General features: G+C 39.5%; 1 protein-coding gene across 2 annotated transcripts in view; it reads right to left on the bottom strand.

Moving 5' to 3' along the window:
• The window catches only part of fbl (fibrillarin), a 27,117-nt gene that overhangs the window by 6,371 nt on the left and 9,302 nt on the right, over window positions 1-11,444 (bottom strand). For both annotated transcript variants that reach the window (XM_020620673.1, XM_020620675.1), the window contains exons 3-8: window positions 9,267-9,419; window positions 6,633-6,727; window positions 4,241-4,411; window positions 2,828-2,960; window positions 1,976-2,088; window positions 492-637 (exon numbers count right to left, since the gene is read on the bottom strand). In XM_020620673.1, the coding sequence (XP_020476329.1) occupies window positions 492-637; window positions 1,976-2,088; window positions 2,828-2,960; window positions 4,241-4,411; window positions 6,633-6,727; window positions 9,267-9,419 (811 nt within the window). The remainder of the gene's footprint in view (window positions 1-491; window positions 638-1,975; window positions 2,089-2,827; window positions 2,961-4,240; window positions 4,412-6,632; window positions 6,728-9,266; window positions 9,420-11,444) is intronic.

Raw genomic sequence — 11,444 nt, 5'->3', positions numbered from 1 at the left:
ACACACACACACACACACACACACACACACACACGCACGCACTAAACATTAAATGGACTACAATAAATGTGCAATGATACAAGAAATACCAGGGAAAATTTTTATACCTGTTAAATTTCATAAGTCGCTCACCAAAATGTAAAAATGTGAGTTTCAATGCCACCATGGAGTTAGTTTATTTGTTTTGTTACCAGAGTAAGAGCTGCCTTAGGTACAGTATTGTGGTATATACACACTGCTGTTATATAATAAGCCAAGAAATTCTATGTTTTTTTTTTTGTTTTTGTTTTTTTTTATACGAGTTTCACATACAAGGAAGGTTAAATTTCATTTTCAATCAACAGCAGCTACACTAGTGATAATTTCAGCATCATGGTAAAGGACTGTGAAAACTGTGCAATTTATTTTGCCATAACTAATCATAATTTACAATAAATTTGTAGATATGTGTGTTCATTAAGTCACTCATTTTGTGAATCGAGTCAGGGTACCTGTAGATGCCCACCACCACAGCATGGTCTCTCTCATAGGGCTCCAGTGTGAGCTGTTCTTGTGGCTTCATTTGCTCAGCACTCATCTTCTTTACTTCTGAGGCAAACACCGCCTCAGGAGCTGCTGTAGAATCTATACAGTTAGCCTGAATTAAAACAAAACAAAACAAAACACCATCAAAGTCCATACAGCTGAAAATGCAGAATTATTTGGAACAGTGTGTACTGAATACAAGTGCCATTTTTTTCGTAAACAGTCAGCAAAATTAAGGGCTTTATTAAACCCTCAACAATTACATCACAATTTGGCTATTATTACAAGTAAAAACTACTGATAGACAGTTTTGTAATATTTAAGATAAAATAGTTACAAATTATGCAGACTGAAGTTTAAAATCATTCAGTAGGTCATACTGAACTCAAAACAAAAATGTGTTGTATTTGTTGCATGAATAAATCATTTGTCAAAAAATAAAGGCAATAAAAATTGATCTTAAGCTCCACATTAATATACGAGCCCCTATTTGATATCACTAACACTAATGCTTTGAGCTTTTCAGTTCCTGTCGAGTTTGCCTGCATTGCTTTTGTTGCATTTTGCCTTCGAAACATTGTTTAGAACAAGAAAATTCCAAGAACGAAGAAATCTTTTTTGCACAGACCTAAAACACAGGGAGCGATTGGACTGCCTTGCTTTTGACTATTATTGGTCTTGTAATGTGTGAACAATGTTATTTCGGTTTTGTGAGCATCTGGCTAGTTGCTCAAAGATGGAAAAAAATCAAAGTTCTTTAACCTCTTTAGTGCCAGCCAGTGTTGTAGTACTAGAGTCCAAATTTTCAGGACTTGTGACTTATACAGCTAGGTGTGAGTAACAGCAGCCACATGCTGACTTCACCTGGTGTCAGTAATGCCCGAAACAGCATTGGGACATGCACGGTATTTGCTCATGAGCTGCATTCATGTGTTATTTTGTGGACTATTTACCGTTTGCGGATTTAAGTAGCAGAGCAGTGATTCTGCAGGATGGGAGCACACCTAAGAGCAATGCTGGTAACTCTGTGGAAAGTTGGTATGGGAGAGTGTATATGCTCTAAACACTCCAGGTTGTGCAGGGCTCATGTTTTACAAGAAAATGGCCTATGTCTTAATAATGAGAGAGAACATTTTTTCATGTGAACCTAGCTCATAAAATTCAGACAAGCATCCTATTAAAACAAGAAAAGCTTCTCGTTACAGGGTAACGATACCAAGCAAGTGTTTAGGCCAAGTCAATTGTTGCTTAAACGATTACAGAATGGCCAGTATACACAAGCCCACCTCAGTCCAGACTACTCCAGTCTATGTTGTCTCGCCTGTTAGAATTAAAATTTGATCTTATAATGACCTCTGGACTTAACTGTTGCATAACTAGTACCACCATGATAATTGAAATTAGGACTTGGCTTAAAAGTTGTAAGGCTGCTATCTGTGATTCTCTGTACCTTGATGGAGATAACGAAGTGCCCTCCATTCTTCAGGAAGTTGTGTGCATTCAAAGCAACAATCCTTGTCTGGTCAGGCTGGGCAACATCAGCGAAAATCACATCCACCATGCCTGGAGAGGGAAACCATAACAGTCTGAACACAGCAGCTACATGTTATTACCTCTGCAGAAGAGGTAGTGTTGTGTGTGTGTGTGTGTGTGTGTGCGCACCAAATGGCATGACCTGATCATGCGACTCAAACGCAAAATCTCAATACACAACTTTGAGTGGTCCCCCAGTGTCATTCCATTTTATTACACAACTTAATTTCTGAACGCATTTGTTTTGTCTTTGTATGTATGGATTGAGTTGTTACTGACATCTGATTAAAATTTCATGTCAACAGCACCTTTAGAAAAATATTTACTGAGAAAAATGGTGACATGTCAAATACTCATTTTACCCACTATATCATGGGAATACTGGTTTTATGGCATGATGGGGAAACAGACTTGCCCCTTGGTGGAGGTTGCACTCTGAGTGCTGTCTAGTCTTAAAAATAGAACCACTGGCTTGTCAATATGGTCCCAAATGAAACAGTAACAGAGCAATGATAGGGTGAACTTAATTTGAGTGAAGGAAAAATAAATAAGACTCACACTGTCAGCATGTACACCACCACCAAACAACTGTAACATGCATGTGAACATGGTACACGTGACAGACTGTACTCCATAAAAAGGGCTTTCAAAAGGCTACATGGCTCTGATATGAACTGATATTCATCCTGGCTAAAATATAGTAAAGCTTTATTCATGTTTCAGTTCCGTCACCTACTAAGCATCTTCTGCTAACCTCAGGACTACCTACCAACCAGCATGCGGTATTTGTGAGGGTGACGAGCATCTTCAATGATTGGAATGATATTAGTGCGTTTCTTTGCCACATTGAGAAGGTCACGACCTGATCGATGGGAAAACTCCACAGCATAGACCAACCCTTCCTGTAATGTGAGACAAGAGGCTTAGTTAACAAGTCACTTGAAACAAAATGACGAGGCTGTTATTTACTAAATCTCAAGAAAATAACACAATCACTAAAGTTACGCCAGGCTCAGCTTGTTAGACATAGGTTCAACTGTATTTTACAGTTTGTATTCACTTAAAAGCAAAATGTTTGGGATTGTGGGAACCAGCAATTAAGCTGAATTTGAACTCTATGAACTCTTTGCTATTTACTCAGCTTTTACTGCCTTTGCTTACAGGTTTATGAAACATTGTACTTGTCCATGCCATATATGCCATTTTCAGGAAGATTTAAATATATTGACTTATCGACCCATGCTTGGACAGTGGACAATTATTTTCTTTAGCAACCTGTATGCAATGAAAATCTCAAATATATATGCATATAAATGGACAGAGGATATCAGTACCGTGCTGTTAGAACATTGAGCTTAATTAAAAAATGTTGTTGATACTGTCAAATGGTATTTGTCTTGGTAAATGATCTTATACTTGTATAGTGCTTTTTTTATGCATTGCAGCACACTCAAAGCGCTTTCACACTACTTGGCCATTTCACCCATTCACACTCACAAACACACAAATTCACACACCAGTGTCATCACCAGGAGCAACTGGGAGTTCAGTGTTTTTCTCAAGGACACTTCGAAATGTGGACTGGACAAGTTGGGAATCGAACCACTACTCTTCCTGTTAGGATACAACCCAAGCTACCTCCTGAGCCACAGCTGCCCCCTATTTAATTAAAGTATTATAAAGTTGGGAGTATTTGGGGGGAAAAAGGTGTTTGAAAAAGGGCAATATTAGGGCTGTCACTTCTCCCAAAAGTCTAAGTGACAGTGGTACGCAATACATTCAAATTAATTTGAACGCAACCTACATGACTAAGGCATCTCCAAACTCAAAACACCGTTAGAGACGCTCCGGTATCATTAATGACCGCTCGCTACCATGCCATATTTTGTCCTTGCAAACAATATTACTAGGTTTACTTTACTGATAAGTCAGCAAGACATGTAACTGGTCACGGTGATATTAAGAATGTCCTCTGTTGGACCACAAGGCAAATTACATCAAGCGACCCGTTATGCTTATTGCCGCACACTTTTTTTTTTATTTGAACAGGTTACAGTTCAAATGAATGTTGATATTCAAATAAAAAAATAACAGCCCTAGGCCATATTGTGAATTCTGACGTCACAGTTCAGTGTATTGAGTGTATCAAGTCTTTGAAATCCACTGAGTGTTTAGTACTCACCGGTCCAACAATATCAGAAACATGGGACACTGTGGTGCCAGAAGCTGCTCCCAGGTATAAGACTTTTGCTCCTGGCTTTATATGGATCTGGTCAACTCCTCCTAAGATGGCTGCTGCCAGCTTGGACCGAAATGGATTCCAGGCTCTGTATTCAATCTTGGTCTCTCCTTCCTAACAAAGTAAGAAAATTATCAGTGACAAGGTTGTCACTGCCACAGAAAGGCCGAGGTGCAGCACCTACAGTCATGGAATAAAATACTAGCAGCCCTGCATCTGTCACATAACGCACCACTTCTCCCAGAAAATTGTTGCAATCACAAATTCTTTGGCATTCTCATGTTTATTTCTCTTGTTTGCATTGGAACAACAAAACCCAGCTTTCTGACACTGGGCTCTACATTGTATCCCAGCATTCGTTGGTAATCTTCAGATTTCATAATGCCATACACACAGTCAAGACATCAAGTATCTCAGTGAACCTCCACGGTGTTTGACTGTAAGGACGTGTTCTTTTCTTTGAAGGCCTCATTTTGTTTTCTGAAAACAGTGGAATGATGTGCTCGACCAAAAAGCTCTATTTTAGTCTCATCTGTCCACAGGGCATTCTCTCAGAAGGACTGTGGCTGCACACAGTGGACACAGGAGCAGCCAGATCTCTGCAGATGGATTTGGAGCCTTGAGATTTTCCATGCATTCCCACTACTGTGGTTCTCAAATCCACTCATTTTGCAACTGGTGCACTGCAGCTCAGTTCTACACACGTCTGAAGGATAATTAAAGCAAATAAATGACCAGAAATTGGAGAGGTACAACAATGCTTTTGCTTTTGAGATTAAGACTGAGAAAGATTTCAATTTTTGATTCTTGATTAATTTTCAGACAACTCCTTGACCATAGTTTCATTTTGCCCTCATGGGTGATTAAATGTATAACAAGGTAGAAATGGTAACTATCCATCCAAAACTGCATCCACAGATACTTCGACGCGTGGACTGCAGGTACAGAGATTCGAACCTTCAACCTTCTGGTTGGGAGACGACTGCTCTACCCACCGGACCACTGTCACCACCATCAGGGGTGGAATCTCACAGCTGTCAATCAATGCATGAACACACTTCAGCTCTACTGATATGGTTGAAGATTAGCAAGCTACTGATTTCAGTGTTAGATGAGACAGCCAGCACTGAAAGGCCGTTAAAGAGTTAGAGTTTTGAAGAGAAGGAAGAAAAGAAAGCAATAAAATTGGAATTATGTCACAGTTATATTGGCACAGCAGATGGGAAGAGGGATTTGCAAACAGATGATGATTTGGCATTCTTTCTTCTTGACTGGTATGTTATGAATATACTATTTGAATTAGTACGATAAAGGTTCAAACCATTACCCTTTGTGCTTTTAACTATATAACATACCCCAAAGAATATTTCACACTCCCAGTGTGACTAACAGCAGCTGGCTGGACTAAGGAAGTCAATGTGTTGCTACTTTCAGTTATAATAATCAGCCAGTTATATCCAGGCATTTGTGAATTACATCATTTTGATGCCCACCAGCTGACCGTGTTGTTGTCCCCACTAACTTGGTCATTTTTCCAAAGGAGTCTTCCTCACTTCACCAATTATTCAGTTGAGTTACAGAGTGATGCCTCTTTACCTCAAACGCTCTTCAGCTAATAGCAGACAGTGTGTTGTCCGTTTCTCCACCTGCTGCAGCAAGACCACAAACCTGACAACAGCAAGTTTCATTTTGTCCCGTCATCAATTCAGGTCACAAAGTTAGCATTTGCTTAGCGAGAGCTGGTATGACCCCGCTCCGCTGGGTGTCATTTTTACCAGAAACCACAATGATCGACAGAAACCGCTACCGGAACGATTGCTACACTGAGCTTTGCTAACAAGATTGTAGGTGTCACTGGCACGTGTCCTACATATGATAGTGTCAAAGTGTTTTGCGATATGACCTTTTCAGGGCACACTTGTTCTTTCACTTCCAATGTTCACAAACTCTGCTGGCTATAGATGCGTCATGTCCGTCTGTCCTGTAGTGGAGGTTGCTATACAGTAGACATGAAGCAGGGCATTCAGCTCAGCGAGTTACATTATTTTATTGTCCACCAATGAAAGGCTAATTGTTAACTTTCTGAATATCTCTCCAAACTGTGATACTGTTGGGTTGGGTGGAACCCAGAGCAGAGGAGTGAGCAGAGAGAGGGACGGCTGGGTGCAGTAGGGGTGCTTGAATCTGGATTCTCAAGCTAGTCCTAGCTAAATTTTCACATTTCATTTTTCACTAGTATTAGCATTCAGTATGTAAACAGAAGTGCTGGATCTGAAAAAGGTGTTAGACATACCCCTAACTGTGACCACTGTCCTACTGTGAATTAAAAGCTCACCTCTACACCGATCCTCTTCTCTCCATACACAGAGTCTCCTACTACCATGTTCTTAGTCACCAGGGCATCCTCCTTCCCCCTGCAGATGAACACTCCTGAAACACACACATACACACTAGATACTCTGACTCATAGTTCTACAGATGGCTGCTTGAAACTAGGGCGCCCCAAATGACAGTTTTTTGGCTTTAGAGCTCCACATGTATTGATTGGCATTGGAGTTTTTAGAAATACAGAGAAGCACTCGGGTCACTAATTATTAAGTGGTTTTACAGAATGTTGCCTCTTTTTGCTTAGCAGACAGCAGTGTTGTCCATTTCTCCACCTGCTACCGTGAGGTCCCACACCTGTCAACAGCAAGTTTCCTTCTGTCGTCATCAATTTAAGTCACAGAGTTGATGTTATTTAGAGACAGCAGATATGACCACGTCTGTTGTCATTTTAACCAGAAGAAGACCAAGCTGTGTTCACTTTCCTCTTCAGACTATGGCTGAATTGAAATTTTCTGCTGTCTCCAATAATCAAATACTAAAGATTTAAAATGGATTGAATTAATACCAATGAATTAATATCAAAATATTTGGGACTAGTAATTGTAACACTTCATGAATAAAGCATCTGCACCACACAGCCAGAAAAGGTGTCATCCATGTACAGGTCAAATATTTAAAAAAAACTGCATCTTTGTAGGATCATAGCTTTTTCTTTAATCTTCATTAAGAAAAAAAAACATCTGGGAGGTAGGGAATATTGCCAAACATGTCAGGAGAAATATTACACCAAACGCCACGTTTGCCAAGTACCAAAGAGAAACATGACCTGCACATTCTGCTTGTAGCCTCACTCGGAGCATTTAAAAAAAAAAAAAATAATAATAATATGCAACCACGGTGAAAAAAGGATCAACAGGTAGCAGACATGCCTTTGTGAATATGTAATGTGTGAGGCTTAGTCTAGCATTGACAGAACCAGAGCTAACAGCCATGACAAGCTATTGTTTGATTTTACTTTTCTCTGCTGGAGACAGGATGTCTGATTCAGCTCTGATAGTCGCTACATCTTTACAGTATATCCCTTTGAGAGTCACTGTGTGGATTCCTGTATTGTAGCCAACATTAGCAGTGCTGCTACCTGAGGCGTAGCACTGTAGGTAGCACTGACTATAGTTGTTTCTATACTGAATAAAGGCGCACCAACCCTTTCTCAAAAAGGCAGGATGTAAGGGGCTTGTATATGGTATGTAGCTGCAGCCCTGTTGATTATCACAGTTAACATTATTTTTCTTCAGCCCCAAATATATTAAGCTCTGAATACAGCTGAGTTATCAGCAGGTCCATGTATTGTGTTTACTGCCTCTAAAGAAAGTCACTTTCGGCTTTTTCTCATTTAGGGGTTGCCACAGCAAATCCTCACACTGACGACTCGCATGTTGACAATTGGCAAGCGTTTTATGTCGGATGCCCTTGCTGACACAATACTGCCTCTACTGAATCAAATTTCATCCATGTACAATATAGTTTTTACCTATTCTGGTAACAGGCTACCATTATGGTGCCTCGCACTCACCCAGAAAAAAAAGGAGGGAATCTCATCTCAAACAGTAACTAATAATTTATGAGATATTTAAAAATAAATAATGCAGCCATGGATACAGTGTGTTACACTGTAGGCTGTAATTTGGTCACTGTCTTTAGTCTAAGGAATTAACTATCAACAGACTAGACCATGCACATTTGTTACCTATACTGAAGAAAAAAAAATTTTTTCAATCCCAAATAATGTGTGAGTGTATGAACATCAGTCATAAAATGCACTAATGAAATAATTTTTTACATTATCTGTTCGTTCACTAACCTCTGAATTACAAAACACACTGATCCTGATCTGAACCCAGAAAGATACACGAGTCGAGTTCCTGGGGGTGCTGGATAACATTCTGCCCCCTGCCATCCAGGACCCATCAAAGCTCCAAAGCCAGCTGCCTCAGGTCTCCCCGCCCAGCACAGAGAGCTACCCACTACCAGCTCAGCTCCTCAGCCATTATGGCAGAACAGGGATAAGACTGACAGCCATCTTAATAACTGAAAGTGAACCAGGGGCCCAGGCTGTCCTGCTGCTTCTGAATATACAGTATTTAACCTTGCCAGTGGTTTCTAGTCAACGGCATGTCATTTGTTTATATCCATGCAGTGGTGCCTCTGAAATGAACAGAATTTAATAAAATTATTGACATGCATTGTTGGATAGATTTTCTTTATTTGGGTGTCCTCCGTCTCTCTCTCTCCCTGTACCTTTCTGCAGGTTGCCCTGGAGCTCTATGTTTCTGATGAGGAGTCACCAGCCACATCAACCTGCCCAGTGTTTGATTGATACCGTTTCCTGATGCTTTTCTTTTCTCTCTCACCCCAACCGGTCGAGGCAGAAGGCCGCCCACCAAGAGCCAGGGTCTGTCAGAGGCTTCTTCTGTTAGTTTTTCCTCCCCGCTGTCGCCAAGTGCTTGCTTAAGGGGGATTTGTTGGGTTTTTCTTATAATAGTATAACATCTCGACTTGATTATATAAAGTGTCCTGAAACAAGTGTTGTTGTGAATTGCAGCTATACAAATAAACTGAACTGAATTGAATTAATAATAACCTTCATGTCTGTGTGGTTCAATCAAAACCTTCTTCCCTCCTCCAAAGCCGCCTCTGCCGCCCCTTCCTCCTCTGCCTCCTCTCCCTCTCGGGGTGCCTCTGCCACCCCCTCGGCCCCGGAAACCTCCACCTTCTGGACTCTTGAATCCTCCACCTAAGAAACAGACATTTTTACTACAGTTTCTCAGGTCAAAGTTCCAAATAATGCGTGTACACACTGGTAAAGCAAAGTGCACTCATGTTTTTGCTAGTGTCAACAGGTTACACTGAAAATTTGTCAGGTTCATAATAACATATTTGCTGTAAAACATATCAATAAGAGCAATGTACATATTAATGATGCACACCAATGATATATGGTAAATCATCTTATACAGTGGAACCTTGGTTTTCATATGCCCTACTTTTCATACAGTTCGGTTTTCGATGACTTTTCGTCGAAATTTTGTCCCAGTTTTCGTATATCCGCTTGGTTTTCATACAGTTGGTCGGTTCAGTGTCAGTCCGTACCAAACTCGTCTGCATGAGTCGGCCACTCAATTCCCGGAAGAAAATGAGTGAAGGGAAGTAATCCCGGATAGGGCCTTGATATATGAAGTCCTTATGGAAGGGGATTCCCCTTCCAAACAATAACCTCTCCTCCTCCCTCTCCCCTCCTCGCCGTCTTCCCTACGCCAACAAGAGTCTTCAATAAAGGTAAGTGATGTTAAATGCTCATTTATCCATTTCATTAGTCTCATGTATACTTATTTCTCATTGTTTTCTGTATGTAAAAATATATTCTCTATAAAATGTATTTTTTGTTAATATTTTTGGGTGCCTGTTAGGGTGATTTCACATCTGGAACGAATTAACTGGATTTACATTATTTCTTATGGAAAATATTGCTTCGGTTTTCTGACTTTTTCGAACGGACTAATCATGAAAACCGAGGTTCCACTGTACTTATATAGCGCTTTTCTACGCATTGCAGCACTCAAAAGGGCTTTCACACTACTTGCACATTCACACACCAATAAGACACTGGAACCCCCCCCGCGGTCTTATATTCACTTCGACCAGAATTTTTTTTTCGAGCTAAAGGCAATAAGAAACATTCAACCCATACAAGGAATAGTCGCCTTACATTAACAACATAAATCAGCGATTTGCTCGAAACAGAGTGGGAAGAAGTCAAACTTATTTAAACCCACCCTGGTCTGTTACAATTAAAACAAAGGAATATAATAGCTGCTTCCTTAATTCTTAATGTTAAACTATCAAATTATGTATATACGTATAAATGTGAAAAGAAAAAATAAAAAAACACGATATATCAGATATACACCAAATATAACCACAGTTAACAATAATCCTAACAGTAGTAATCAAAAGACCTACAAGATAATAGTCTATAGATACATCATCAAATGATAAAACCCCATCCTTCTTATACTGTAACAAAACATTGTTTATAAAGTGCTTTAATTGGTAAATGTTTTGACATTGTGTTCAAACCCCAGACCATTCCATAATTTAACCCCACATACTGAGACACTCCTCCTAGTAGTTCTGACCATTGGTATTAAAAAAGTTTCCATAGGCCCCTCAAACTGTACATCTGCTCTCGCAGCATAAAAAACTTTTGTAAATTAGCAAGTAATAAATGGTGAAATGCTTTAAATAAAAAATACTGTGTTAACTTTGACAAGATGCTCTATTTTTAATAGCTTTGATTTAAGAAAAAGTAGGTCTGTGTGTTCAAAATAATCAGCCTTATGTATGATACACATAACCCTTTTTTGTAAAATAAGTGATTGTATGGAATTATGTGATTGCAACACACTTAATTATGAAACATTAAATATATCATTTACATACAAGTTGGATAGTTTGGGGCCCAACGCTGGTCCCTGAAGAACACAAGAAATGACACGACAATTAGATGAAGACTCACCCATCTGCACATACTGCATTCTGTCACTTAAACAGCTCTTTACCCAGCTTCCAGACATGCCTCATATCTCATACCTTTCAAACTTCTGTAATAATATTGCGTGGTTAATAGAATCAAAAAAAAAAACTTTTTTCAGATCAATGAATATACCAATGGTAAATGTTTTATTAGCCAATGCATTTGATAATTCTTCAGTTGCATCAATTATTGCATATGAAGTAGATCTTTTACTTCTCATATATA

The sequence above is a fragment of the Monopterus albus genome, unplaced genomic scaffold (genome assembly GCF_001952655.1).
Source record: "Monopterus albus unplaced genomic scaffold, M_albus_1.0 scaffold245.1, whole genome shotgun sequence".
NCBI lineage: Eukaryota > Metazoa > Chordata > Actinopteri > Synbranchiformes > Synbranchidae > Monopterus > Monopterus albus.
This window is presented reverse-complemented; position numbering and strand designations above follow the sequence as displayed.